We start from the raw sequence: 14,388 nt of genomic DNA, 5'->3' as shown, positions 1-14,388 counted from the left end.
CTTCTGGTCTGGGGTTGACGTCTGTGTGACGTCAGTGTCCCCCTAGACAGGGCCTAAGGCTCCTCCTCCTCCAGTCAGTCCATGACTGGCACCTAGCTCAGGGTCTGGCACAAAGGAGGGAGCTTGGAGGAGCTGTGCGGACTGACTGTGTGAGTGAGCTCTTGGCCGCCTCTGTCCTAGGCTGTGGGCGAGGCACACCGTGGGTATCGGTCCTAGCTAGCAGCCATCCGGCCATGAAGTGGCCCTGAGCGAGAGTCACCTGTGCTGTGTGTGCGGCTGTGGAGTTCCACTCCCAGTGCTTGCTCGCCATGCACGTTGCCCTTGCCTGTGCCTGCTGACACTCTTGCTGCTGAGTGTGTGACCAGGGGTCCCAGAGTTCAGGGGTCACTGGGGGAAGGCCTCTCCTGCCCTATCACCCAATCTCAGGGGTCCCCAGTCCCTGGTTTCCGTTTACCTACCTTCTGGCATCCCTGCCACTGGTTTGTGGTGAGCAGGGATGGGCAAGTTTGGTTGATGTTCTCCCTGATTTTCCCTGGGCCTAGAACAGTGCCCCACCCAATGTAACTGCCATGCTGAAAATGAGTAAGAGACACAAGAACCCGGATGTTGGGGCCTCTGGGGCAGGAAGAGGTACCCACACAGGGAAGGACCTGGGTGGCCTAGTTGGACAGGAGCCTAGCCCAACTCCCCCTTATCCTATAAATGAAAGGAATGTCAAGTGGGGTTCAAGGTCAGTCACACCTTGAACTGGCATCTTTATTTACTGAGAACCTACCTCTTGCCACAGGCAGTGAAATTCCCAAAGGGTGGGCTGCCCAGTTGCTCCCAGTCTTTCTGCCTCTCTGTAGGACCCTGCCCAGGCAGGACACGGGCAGCTGGCAGTGCTGAGGCTCAGACAGAGGCGTCCCCTTGGCCCAGGGCTGCTCATCAGCAGGTGGCAATGAAGAGGGCAGGAATCTCCTGCCCCTGAGACTCTGCCCACGCTGCCAGCTTGCCCCTGAGACAGCAGGCCGCAGGGGAGGAGTGTGGTCTGTCAGTCAGTTGCTTGGTTGGTTGGCATGGTCCACAGGGACAGGCAGGGTCCCACCCAGGCACAGCCGAACAAAGGCCTCCATCTGCCGCGCTGCCTGCAGGCTTGCACTCCCACTTGTCAGCTGCCACGAGGAAGTCTGCTGACCTGACCAGTGACAGGTGGGGACGGACACTGGCAGAGGGTGATTGAAGAGATTGTTCCTGTCCAGCCGCCGAGATCAGCACTTCGCACCCTTTCTTTGGCTTTCCCCACGAGGTATAGCTGCCACCCCCAGCTTAGTGATGACGGCTTTGACTGGGGTCACCTGGCTGGGAGTGGCAGGCCAGGAAGGTGGACCAATCGTTCATTGCTATTTCTTTGTCTTCATTTTACTTAACAGAGAGACAATGATGATCCATGTGCTGGTTCACTCCCCACATGATCGCAGCATCTGAGGTTGGGCCAAACCAGAGCCAGGGGCCAGGAGCCCAGGTCAGGTCAGCCAACTGGGCGGCAGGATCCCAAGAAGCTGGACCACCTTCCACTGTCTCCCAGGTTGCAGGGTCGGAAATAGAGCCGGAACTTAAACTCGGGTACTCACAGACAGCATTAGGTACCCCAAACACCTGTCCTGGGTACAGGCCTTTCTCATTCCCTGACCCTGACAGTTCCCTCCAAGTGGGGCGCCCTGGGGAGGGTCCTGGCCTTGCTTTTCTCTTTCTTGGTGCTTTGAGTTTTGAATTATTTCTTCACCTCCTCCAAGAAACTTCTGCTCTCTGGGCTACCAGGCCAGATGCTTGTGTGTACCCACCCTGAAGCCAGCCACCTTCCTGCCTGTGTGCCTGGGGGCAGGAGGGGATACTTGTGTGTGTGTGTGTGTAAGGTCTGGAAGAACTGAGTCCACCTGAGCATTTTCTTGCTTTTACAAAATATGTTGACTGAAAGGCAGACAGGGAGAGAGAATGAAACCTTCCACACCTTTGCTGGTTCCCTCCTCAAATGGTCACAACCTCCAGGATCAGACCAGGCCAAAGTCCAGAGCCTGGGACTCTACTGAGCTTGCCCTCATGGACCTGGGCCATCTCCAGTTGCCTTCCCAGACACACCAGCATGGCAGCTGGATGGGAAGTGGAGAAGCCGGGACTCAAGCTTGCACTCCCTTATGGGATACTGGAGATGTGAGTGCTGGCACCCACTGCATCAAAAGGCTGGCCCTTGGCAAACTGTCTGCTGCCCAGGGGCCCCCCAGCAGTGCTGTGCCCCACTTCTGCAGAGCCAGCTGAACAGACAGTGGCAGGTATGTGTGGTTGAATCATTGGTGTGTCTGTGCTGTGGAGAGGTGACCACACCTTCAAGCCAAACGGACTGGCTGGGAAGGAGAGGCTGGCACCTAGACGAGCCTCGCCCAGTCCTCTCAGCTCTGAGTGTGACAGGAAAGGGAAGCAGGTGACTGTGGCCTCTGCTGGCAGGACCTGCGTTTATACAAGTAGGAAGGAGGGTGATGGGATGAGAGCCACACAGCCCCTCCCTAGGGCCTATGGCTGGGAGGGCAGGGCAAGGACGCCAAACTCCAGGAAGTGACCTTGCACCTGTCACCAGGGCATGGTCATTCTGGATTAGGGAGAGCAATGGCATGGAGTTGCACTTCCCGGAAGAGGGATGTTTGGTCTGCAGGAGTTAGGCTCAGTCCAAATAATTGGGAGAGGAGGGCTTAGTGTGGGCCTCTTGGGGAACTGTTCCAGAACCCCCAGCTTGGAGATGATCGGCAAGGCCCCTGCCCTGCTGTATTCCACAGCTGTTAAAACATTGTATAGACCTTGTGAGGTGTGAGCCCTGACAAGGCAGACACCATCCGCTGGACCCTGCTGTGTGTTACCAGAATCCATACAGGACATACTTGAACTGGAGTCAATTACTAATTTCATCAATTACTAGTTCTGTGAATTTAGGCAGAAAATCTAACATGGAGCCCACTTTTAGAGTGTGTAATGCAGACAAAACCCCTTTACTCCCATTCTGGCCAACATGCTGGACCATCTCCACCAAGGCCCTGCCTGGTACTGGCCCCAGGAAAAGGCCTGCGGAGAGGGCGGAGATGGGGAGGTGACCCCAGGCACATCGACGGCTGTTCTGCAGCCCTAGGCTCAGGCAGGCCTCTTGACTGAGAGCCCAGGATCCACGCACCAGGCTTTTGGGCAGACACACTAATTCTTGCCCCCATCTAAGGTTAAATGTTAGATCTAGAGAGGGGAGAGTTGGCTCCTCCCACCCCCTCCAGGAGGGGCAAGAAGCACTGACTTCGGGGCCTGGCTGTACCACCAGAGCCCATGTCCACTGTGGCCAAGAACCCAGGGAATGGGCATACAGGAGAGGCATCTGTCCATCCTGCATGGGAAAGGGCAACTGGGTGGGCACTTTTTTGCTGGGCTGCAACTCTCACTGGTGAGCATGAGAGTCAGAGCTGGAGGCACACCAGCTGGTCGAGGTGGCAGTACTTGTTGGCATACATGTGGGCTGTGTCTGGGAGCAGGTCAGGCTGAGCTGAACTGCAGCACACGCAGGTGTACACAAGAATCAGATGGGATGCAGAACGGGGTTATTAGGGTTTGCTTGACTAGGGTACCTGCTGATGTGCAAAGACCGAGTCTTTGTGTTTATTTGTTTGCATGAGATGGGGCTGGGTGCAGAACTGACCAGGCAGTCCCATCCAACGGTATGTGCATTGGCTGGTGCAGGTAACAGAACCAACCTGATTCTGCACTAGCTGGCATACACAAATAAAGTCTGAGGTCACCCCTGGGGAAAGTTCTTGGTGGACTCCTCAGTTGCTGATGCCGGTGCGGTGAACAGCATGCCAGATGCTCTTGGGGGACATGAAGGCTAGGGCATCTAGGCCAGCAGAGGATGCTGAGTGCCTCATCAGGAGAAGAGGCTGGACCACTCTCCTGGCCAAGCTTTGCGGCAAGTGTCTGGGTCTGTGGGTGCACACTAAGGTGGACCTGGTCAGCCAACAGACCCTGGAAAGACTTTCCCAACCCTGGTGTAATGAGGCTGATGATGATAGAACTGTCAAAACCACTTGGGCGACACCCTCGGCACATTCTTCCCTACCTTGGGGTCTCTGACATCAGACATGAAATGACTGTCCTCCATCCCCGGGTGCTGATGCAGATTGACAGCAAAGAGCGGCCCTCTTCCCCCTCGCCCAGCAGACCAGGAGAATAAAAAGAATTGAAGCACTGGTCCCACCTACCTTCCTCCATACCTCAACCCTCCCCACTCTGATCAGAGGCCCACATGTGCATTCATACTTCATTACACATAAGAGAATAGGGCCCAGCATGATGGCCTAGTGGTTAAAGTCCTCGCATTAAACACACCGGGCGCCCATTCTAATCCCATGTGGGCACCAGTTCTAATCCTGGCAGCTCCACTTCCCATTCAGCTCCCTGCTTGTGGCCTGGGAAAGCAGTCGAGGAAGGCCCAAGGCCTTGGGACCCTCCACCTATGTGGGAGACCTGGAGGAAGTTCCTGGCTCCTGGCTTCAGATTGGCATAGCACCGGCCACTTTGGTCACTTGGGGAGTGATTCTTCGAACGGAAGATCTTCCTCTCTGCCTCTCAACCGTGTTTGCTGGTTCACTTCCCCAGATGGCTTTAATGGCCAGGCTGGGCTAGGCCAAAGCCAGGAGCTGCCAGGAGGAGGACATGGACTCAGGTACCTGAGCCATCCTCCACTGCTCTCTGAGGGCACAAGCCAGGTTCTAGATTGGACATAGAGCAACCAGGACAGAGACATACTCCAACACAGGATGCCAGCATCACAGGTTACGGCTTAACCTACTACATCACAGCATCTCCCCATCAGTTCTTGCAGCTTACAGTGTTGGGGCATCCTCTTCCTATACACCCCAAAAGCGACCCCTAAATCAAAATAAGCCTAAAGCCAGCCACGAGCTATTATATATCATGCTTTTAATACAAACTTAAAAAAATCTGGAACAATATAAACTGTACAGATTTGATCAATCTTGTTTTTAAACTAAATCTCTACACACACCAATGTCCCATTCCAAAATATTGCACAACATTCTGAATACAAAACACTTGATTGTATTCCTCCTTCACTAAAAGAAAAAGTCTGCTACCCTCCACTCCCCCACCTCTGGCCCCGTCCACTTGCCTGTGTCCCCCAGCCCACACCTTGAGGGAAGACAAGAGAGTCGATAGCTCCTAACTCCCTGTGGTGAGAAAAGAATATTCTGGAGTGAGTTTACATTCTTTAGCTAACCCACCTCCTCATCTATTCCTGGGAAGGAGGGGCAGACAGGTTGGGGAAAGGGGAGAAAAAGGTTTTATCCTCCTCTTTTTTTATTTAAAGTTTGTTTTTTTTTTCCTGAAAAAATATTGGTTTCTCTCCTTTTAAGAAAAAATCTTGAACAGAAAAAATTACGTTTCTTACGTTAGAAATATACACATATTATATATATACCTCTTACATTTTACAAATGTAGCAAATCATTCGATACAAACAGACACCAAAAAATGTAAAAAATAAAAAAAAAACCTTTTCCTATGAAACCAGGTAAATTAGTGCAGATTTTTGTTTTCTTAAAAAAAAAAAAATTGAAGCAAAAATACCTAGATTTGAGACAAGACAGACTGGGCCAGGCTAGCAGCCCAGCACCAGAGGCAGGCTCCTGAACATGCAGCCATCTTCAGATTCCCAAGGACCCAAAGGGGCTGGTCTCCCCGCCTCCCTTTGTGGCGAGAACGGAGCAGGCCTGGGTGTGGGTGGCACCCATTGGTGCCAGTGTAGGCGGGAGGGGAGGAAGGGGATAAGGCAGCAGCCAATCTTTCCCCGAGAGGCCATGTGCCTGTGCCCGTCTGTGTGTGCGCTGAGCTCAGGGGACACAGAGGCCCAGACAGGCTGGCTCCTGAGAAGTCGCAGGCGACACATGGTGCAGGGCTGGGCAGCCAGGGCATCGCCCTGCTGGGGGAGGTAGAGCTGGTGGCCACTGCAGGAAGGGGAGGCTGGCAGTGCCTGTCTGGGCTCGATCTATTTGGAGCAGTGCTCATCTGGCGTCCCTAGGAGCATGCAGCAGGGTGTGTGCTAAGTGTCCCACGTGCCGGGGTTGGGGCTCCCAGATGTTCCCCTGGGGCTGGGGAAGCCACCCTCCCCTGGCAGAGGCAGCGAGCGAGCGCTGCTGGGGTGCCCAGGGACCGCCCTTGTAGCATCACGGTCCAGTGGGACTGGCTCAGGGTGGCAGACGTCTCAATGCAAAGTCCGGGGCTCCCAACATGGGCACATCCCCATCTCCTGGCTGCCTACTCTCATGGCAGGGGCCTCAGCGGAGCAGCCCCCAGCCCAGTAGGGACCTGAGGTCACACCACAGGAGAACTGGAGTCTAGGGCCCACCCGTAGGCATTGGTGCCCGGGCATTCCCTCTGCCCTGCAGAACTAACTTTTGGTCAAAACGAAAGTGCAGATTCCTCAGTAGCTCGGGAGCCTGCTCCTGCCACAGCTCACCCTTGGGGAATGGCACAGGCTCAGCTGAGGCTGCCCTCCAGGCCTGACGCCTCCCAACTCCCCAGGAACCAGTACTTGCTCTGATCCAGAACCACACCAACAGGGAAGGTTTCTTGTTGTTTGGAATCCTGGAGAGCAAGCCGTAAGTACACACAAACACACACACACACACACACACACACACACACACGTTGGCATGGACATGCATACATACATACACACACGCACACACAGACCTCACCTCTCTATCTTTGGCCGCAGGCCCAGAGGCGGCTGCTGCCTGAGGGTGAGGCTGGGGCCTCGGCACCAGGAGGCCTCAGCCTGGCAGGGGCAGCAGGGCCATAGAGATGAAAGAATTCAAGAAGGCTGAGGCTCTAACCTCCCCGCAGCCCCAGGTTAGCTCCAGAGAAGGGATCAGCTGGCCCCAGCTGCGGCTGCGAGGGTCTGAGGGCTTGGGTCAGAGCTGCCTGGGTAGGGACTTGGAGAGAGGCCAGCTGGGGGACAGAGGAAGGGCTGTGGGCAGAGAGGGGTCAGGCCTGCCGTGGCTCCTCCTCCCTGTGAGCCTGGCCACACTGGGCCGGAGGAGGGTGGGGGAGCAGTTCTCCCCTGGGCCACGCTTAGCACAGGGACCAGTAATTCAAGATGGCATCCAGAGCACTACATGGAAAAGGAAAATACAAACCCCAAACCAAGCTCATAAACCGAGGCAGGTAGGACCACAGGCGGGTGGGAGGCCAGGACCCAGGGGAACCCCTTCAGACCCCTGGGCTCCGTCTCCTCTAGAGGTGAGAGGGAGCAGATTAGAAATCTTTTTGTATATTTTTCTTTTCCTCTTTTTTTTGGCCTTTCCTTTTCTTGCCCTTCTCCCTGGTCTGGGGTTCCCGGGCCCTGAGCGGGAGTCGGGGATCAGTTGGCCAGCACAACGGGCTGGAAGGGCTGGCTCGGGTACTGCATGGTGTTCAGGTTGTAGCTGAGGCCTTCCACGAAAGGGGTCTTCTCCAGAAAGAGGCTGTTGGTGCCCCCACCAAACACCTGGGCCACATCAAAGCTGCTGCTGTGGCAGGGGCCGGCCCCACCACTCCCCTGGGCCTCGGCCCCGCCCAGGAAGAGGCCAGCTGCGGCACCGCTGCTGCTGCTGCCGCCATTGTACACAAACTCCTTGGCATTGGGAGAGAGCTGGGACTGAGGGGCTGGGCCGGCTGTGATGAAGTTCAGTGAATGCACAGACAGAGACAAGCCCTTCTGCTTCAGCAGGCTGCTGGTGGGCGAGCGGGCGGCGCGTGGTGGCGGCTGTGGGGGCTGCTGGCCACTGGCCCCACTGCCTGTCCCACCCCCCGCGGCCCCACCCCCCTTCTTCATCTTGGTGGAGCCGAATTTGGTAGCAGCGAAGGAGGCAGTGGTGAAGGTGATGGGTTGGGCAGAGCGGGGAATGAAGGTGGGGCTGGGCGACTGGCCGAAGGACGGCGACGGCGAGCTGGCCAGGGAGCTGTCCTGGCTGCCGATGGGCACGAACACCTGAGCGTCGGGGTTGAAGCTGCTCTTGCTCTCCTTGTCCAGTTCTGGGGCACCACTGCACTCACTGTCGTCCAGGTACAGCACCTTCACGCTCCCCTTCTCCCCGATCTGATAGGACACCTCAAAAGGGTCGATCCAGACACTCAGCTCCTCAGGCACATTGGCCCGCACGTCCTCCACTGTGAGACCACTGCGTTTGGCAGCCAGCTCCACCACAGGGTCTACCACCTCCCCAATGTGGACGCAGCGGAAGCCGGAGCCCCTCAGAGGCTTGTCGGGGTACCAGTGGCCTTCATACTTCCTTCTCAAAAGCCGCTCAAGCTCCTCCCCGAACAGGTCAGCCCGGCGGCGCGGCAACTTGTTGTACAGGTAGGAAATGATGAAGTTCAGGGCCACCTTGATCTCCAGCTGCATGGTCCCCTCCCAGGAGACAATGAGCTCAGGGCACTCGCACAGGCCACAGGCAGGGCCACAGGACAGCAGGTGGGCTGATGTGGGCTCCGGCTAGCTCTGGGAAAGGAGAAAGGGCAGGGGCATGGTAAGGTGGCTTATAGAAAGATGGCCGTGACAAAGGACAGATGGTAAGGCACCCACTCTGGATGACATGGGCCCGCCTGGGGCAGGGGGAGCAGTGTCGCCATGGGGCTGCGCACAAGTGACTTTCTTCCAAGTCTCAGGCATGCAACTGCACCCTAAAGGTCAAGGGTGCAGAGAGCCTCGTGATGCGCCCGACAGTGGGAAAGCACCTGATAACGTTAGCTGTCACTTCGTTTTGAATTCTAAAGAAATCATGGGGTGGGGGCTGTGCTTCCTGCTATCCGTGAGTCATCAGGTGTTGTTGCAAGAATGACCCCCAAAAACCCAAGCCCATGGATTAGCTGGAGGAGGAGGGAAGGCTCTCACTGCCGCTGCAATGTCTCTGTGGAATCGTGGCCCCAAACTGTCACAGGCCAAGCTGTGCACATTTGTCCTTAAATGGAGTGAGATGCAGATCCGCGGGCAGGAAGGAGCCCGCCAACCCCAGCAGGCGCCTGGACGCCAGGCACGTCCATCTGCCACCCCCGGCCCCAAGGACGTGCCTGTTCCCTGGCTCCGATAGCTTTGCAGGAGCCATGTCAGAACTCCATGGGCATTTCCCAGACAGCCTCCAAGGGTGCTAACAGGTGCACGATCTCCCAGGAAAAAGGCAAGACAGGTCGTAGTGAGACATGGGGGCGGCCCTTGGGGAAGAGGCTGGCATGGCTCTGGCATGCCTGGCGGGAATCTCTGAGGCTTCTGGCAAGGGTGAGGGTGTCAACGGTGTCAGGTGACAAGGACATATGGAGGAAGAAATTTTCCATCACCCTGAAGCTTCCAGCTGGAGGCTGTCATCACTGTGCCTCCCACTTGTCCCCAGCGGCCCATCAGAGTGGCAGAGTGTCTGGAAATCCCTGGAGACGGGGCAGCCCAAGAGTAACAAGCTAATACTTACTCTGAGTTCTCTCCCAGCCCACCTGGAAGCCAGAAGCCAGGAAGAGGATCCCTGAGGCCTTGGGGCCTGGGGTCAGGGATCCTAACCTCTTTCCCCCAGGCAGCTCCTGCTGTGGAGAAACTCAAGGGGAAAGGGCCCCTGGGGCCATCTCTCTGGGCAGGGCCGTACCAACATTGGGACCTGCCTGAGCCAGAGCCTCAAAGTGTGACTAGAACCCCTCCGGGGCCGGCACAAAGCTTCCAGACACTGAGCCTGGCTTGCAGACCGGACACAGCGCCCTGTAATTTTCAGGCCTGGGCCTGTGGCTCCTGGGAACATCGGCAGGACTGAACCCTGAAAACAGGCTTCCAGAGAGGCTGGACATGGGAAGACAGAGTGTATTTACCTGGGGCAGCGCACAACTGCGGCCAATCCCTCATCACTTGCTCAGGTCCCAGGGGAGATGGCACAGCTCTTTCCCAAGCATGCCAGGGAACTCTGGGAACTCAGGAACCGCGCTTGTCCCCTCAGCCTGCCCCAAACACGACTTTCCTCCAAATGTCTGCCCTTAGCGTCTGCCTGTGACCAAGAAACCTCAAATCCAGGGCCCTTCTTAGGCCCACAAAGATGGAAGAAAAAATGTACGCAGAAAAAATCCTTTTTGTTCAACAAGGGGAGGGCCTAGTGAAGGAGACTGAGTCACCTACCAGGGTGGACATTTAGAAGGGCCACGGCACCTCACCTGGAGTGTCCAACTTGGGAGACTGAAGGCCCCCAAGTCAGGGTTCCAGTGCCCCAAGTCAACCTGCAGTTCAAAGAGCCAGGTTTCTAACAGACAAAGCTCCCCTGACGTGACCATATGGGCTTCTTCCTTGGCCACAGCTCAGATTTCACCTGGGATAATCCACCCTACCCAAGGGCGCCTCACTACCATGACCTCCCTTCCGGGCAAACGGCCCCTCCACTGGTCACTCATCTCCAAATGGGGGCATTCTCCACACTGGTCAGTCACTGGGCAACAAACCTCCGACCCCACAACAGCCCTGAGCCACCATCATCAGCCCTGCCCCACCAACTCCTGTCTGCTGTGGATGCCACTCGCAGTGTGTACCCTCCTGCACCTCAGCGATGCCACCGCCTGTGCCAGGCAACTCCCAAGAACGCCAGGTCGCCAGAGGGAGGACTTCTGCCCGGTCAGCAGACTCTACGTCCGACTTCAGCTTGCAGAGACGACCGCATGATGCTAAACACTCCAGGGACCAAACGAGTCTTCACCGGGATGCTAAGGGCAGACTGTAGAGCTTAGCTATGCACGTTCATGGACGTGTGGTAAGATTACACAGCTGGGCTGGGAGGAGCTGTATTCAACAAAAGGCACTATCAGGCTTGGTAAGCTACTGCATACACTCTTTCCCAAAGTCAGTGTAGGAAGGCAGCACCAAGCCTTCCCTTTGTCCATCTGTGAAAGGGCTGCAAATGCAACTTTTCTCCAACTTCACCAAAAGCCTTACACCCTTCACTCTCTTACAATAGATTACCCCGGACCCAGATCTCCCGTACTGACTGCTGACGTGGGTTACAAGTGAGTGGTGGGAAGGAGCACTTGGGCGAGGGGACTCAGAGAGAACCTCCCACAAGGGCTGTGTTCAGGAGTTAGGGAGCAGCAGGGGTGAGGGCAGCTGCCGGCCCCAAACCTGTGAACACACTGGCTTCGAGTACAAGTCTCCTTCCTCCTAACAGATCTCTTTCTAGGGCACCCTGGCTTCCCCCAGAAGCCAGGAAGATAGCCCACACACACAGAGGCGGGGAGGGTGGCAGCCGAGAGCGCTCTGCACTCTGGGAACGGTAGTCCACGGGCGCCCCCAGCCCAACTCGAAGCTAGTGACCCACTTTCTTTACACACTACATTTCCCAGCACACTTTGCAAGCCCCCCCCGAACACGCATGCCCAGCGAAGAAATCTGGCTGGAGCGTTGGGTAGCCACGGAAAAGTTTCCGACGCACATGCGCACTGTGGCCAATGGGCTCCCCCCACCCCATCGCCTAATTTCCTATAAATCCTACCCACCCGGTCTCCTCCCCATCTCTACCACCATGTTAATGTCTGGCCTGGGAGAGGCTGAACTTTCCCCCTTTCCCTACACCACTGAATCAGGGGTCTGCTTTTTTTTTTTTTCTTTTTCCTGGATGAAGAAGGGTGAGCCCAGCCCCTTAATCTGCCTTTCAGGGGCCTGGGGCTGGGAAGGAGGGTGTCTCTGAGGTGACGGGGAGGATGGTGGATTCAGGGAGCCCTTCTGACTTGAGGCCTCCTAGCGGACTGGCCTCCAGGAACCCCTCTGCCAGGCGGGCGGAGTCACACCCCGCTCTCCCCTCTTCCCCTGGGCACAGAGAGGCCCAGGCCGCCCCTCAAACCCGAATGGGGCTCTGGGTGCCAGCCGCCCACTGCCAGCCCCCGGAGCTCCTGACAGGCTAACTCCCTCCCCTACCTCCCACGCGCTCCCCAGCGCTGAGGAGAGGGGCGCGGGGTAGACAGGAGGTGGTTTCCAACTGGGCGTCCCCATGTAGGGGTTCAAGGGCCCAGGGGCGCGCGCCTGGGGCTGACCCTCCTGGTTTGCGACTCCCCAGAGTTTCGGTCAAGGGCATCGTCCCTGCCCTGGAGTTGGGGAGTAGGGCCTTGCCTGCCTTTGGGGTACCCTCACCCGTTTCCCTTTGCTATACTGAAAGACCTCACGCTCCAAGGGTGGATTCTGGTTCCGGTGGCCCAACTGGCCAGCCCCAGCGGCCAGAGGGGGGCTGTCCCTCCCCTCAGTGCCCTGGGTCCAGAAACAAGCCCCATTCATCACGAGTACCAGCACCCCGGACCCGGGAACACAGCAAGGCCTGCATCCCCCTCCTTCCTCCCCTGTAGGGAACGGCAGGTGGCACTCCGGAAGATGGGAGAACAAGAGCTGGGGAGAAGCCGGGGAAGTGAGGAAACGCACCCCCATTCCCCAGGGGGCTCCACTGAAGTGGGAGAGGAGGCAGCTCTCAGGGACCCCAGGGTGGGAGCCGGTGTGAGGGTGAGGGGAGCACGGGCGCCTGGGGTGGGGGTCCTGGCCAAGCCGGGCCGGGGCCGATGGCAACGTGGGGCGCCCAGCTGGGCAGATTGGGGTCCCGCATGCCCCCCACCCACTCCCTCACTCACTCGGGCTTCGCCGGCAGCGGGGCGGCTGCTCCCTCCAGGGTGGTCCTGAGCGCGGGGCGGCGGTCCTTCTTGAGTGTCCGCTGGGTCCGGGAGCAGATGTGTCCTTGTCCTTATCGTCGTTGCGTTTTTTTTTTTTTTTTTTTTTGCGGGGCGGGCGGGGGACGAGGCGAAGGAGGAAGTGTGTGTGGGGAGGACTAGGATTGTTAATAATTCTTTGAGCTTTTCTTGGGGGTCGGGCTCGGCGGTGGCGGCGGGGAGCACGGACGGAGGGCCGGCCGGCGGCAGCGAAGGCGCGGGAGGGACGGAGGAGGACGGCTCCGGGAGGTGGCCGACGCGCGGTCCTGCCCTTCCGGCCCCGCGCGTCACCCGAGCCGCTGGGCTGGTCTCGGCCGACGAGCCGCACCTTCCCGCGCCCCGGCCCGAAGTGAGCAAAGTCAATGAAAAGTTTCACCCTTAGCAACCCCGCGCACGGATCCGGCTTCCCCACCCCTGCGTGCTGCGTCCCTCCGTCCTGCGGGGCGGGGCCCGGCGCCAGGCCGGGACTACTTCCCTGCCCGCCCCGCGTGCGGCGTGCGCGTGGGCGGCTCGGCGTGGGCACGGGCGCGGACCCCCGGCCCCCTCCCCGCGCCGGCCTCGCCCCCCGACGCGCACCCTAGACCAGGCTCCGCCGCTGGCCTGTCACAGCGCAGAGCCCCTCACCACGCATGCTTGGCGTGCAAAGCGTTTGTCCAGGTAGACAGGGCACGACTGGCACCCCTCGGCGGGTTAGAGAGATGGACATCGCAGGGAAGGGGGCGGACGGACGTTCCGTGCAAGCTGCAGCCCTGCCCCTGCCGCTGCACCTGCTGACAGGCCGAGTGGCCCCGAGGCGCTCGCGCCGCGCCAGTTCTGGTCTCTCGCGGCGGGTGGAGGAGCTGAGGGTCGGGCGGCACGAACTCTGGAAACTGAGTTCGGAGTTGCCGGGGTATATGTGTTTGGGGGGGGCGCGTTAGGTTGAGAGGAGGATGGTGGTGTAGGGAGGTCACTGGGGTTGGGGGTGCTCAGAGCTGGAGAGACCTGGGCAGTGCTCCTCGAGCCTTCTTCCACGCGCCCCGGCCCCTCTGCTGGCTCCCCCATTTTAGAGGCACGAGCCAGAGCCACATAGCTGCGGGTGGCCCTGACTGTGCGAGGGCTCCTCGGGCGGCCCCGAACCCTGAACTGGGAGCCACGCCTAGGTTCTGGTCACGCACAAACTCTTTGTGACTGTGCGGGTGCGAGGTTGGGGGTACGGGCACTGTGCCCGGGTGAGGTCACAGGCGGGGGCTGTCCTGCCAGATGGCGAGGCCCGGGACCCCGGGAGGCTTTTTATGCGTGGAATCTTCTCCCTCACCCCGTCCTCCAGGGCTCCACCTGTCCTTTCCGCCGTCTTTTCTAATAGTTCCAGTCCCGCAGCAGTCGCGCAACCCACTGGGGGTGGCGAGACCCGAAAGTTTCCAACTAAGATCAGTTTGCATTTTTTCGGTTGCTTTCTTTGGGGGAAGGGATGAGAGAGCGTGGCGACGTCCGTGCGCTGTCACCGACGCCGGGGTTTCAGGGTGCACTCCGCCGAGCGTTCCCCTTCCCCCACACCCCGCGTCCCAGCCCCACGGGCACCTCCAGGGACTACTTGCCTCGTGCGTCAGCGAGTGGCAGCGCGTCACACACACGCCCCGCTCCACC

At 58.4% G+C, this 14,388-nt stretch overlaps 1 protein-coding gene across 1 annotated transcript in view; it reads right to left on the bottom strand.

The window, feature by feature from the left end:
- The window catches only part of TOB2 (transducer of ERBB2, 2), a 160,626-nt gene extending 147,367 nt beyond the window's left edge, over positions 1-13,259 (bottom strand). The window contains exons 1-2 of the mRNA XM_058673072.1: positions 12,691-13,259; positions 6,778-8,566 (exon numbers count right to left, since the gene is read on the bottom strand). Coding sequence (XP_058529055.1) covers positions 7,448-8,470 — 1,023 coding nt within the window. The 5' untranslated portion in view covers positions 8,471-8,566; positions 12,691-13,259 and the 3' untranslated portion in view covers positions 6,778-7,447. The remainder of the gene's footprint in view (positions 1-6,777; positions 8,567-12,690) is intronic.
- Between the last annotated feature and the right edge of the window lie 1,129 nt (positions 13,260-14,388).

Source organism: Ochotona princeps, chromosome 15 (assembly GCF_030435755.1).
Source record: "Ochotona princeps isolate mOchPri1 chromosome 15, mOchPri1.hap1, whole genome shotgun sequence".
Lineage (NCBI taxonomy): Eukaryota > Metazoa > Chordata > Mammalia > Lagomorpha > Ochotonidae > Ochotona > Ochotona princeps.
The sequence above is the reverse complement of the archived record's forward strand: the minus strand, read 5'-3'. Positions and strand labels throughout refer to the sequence as shown.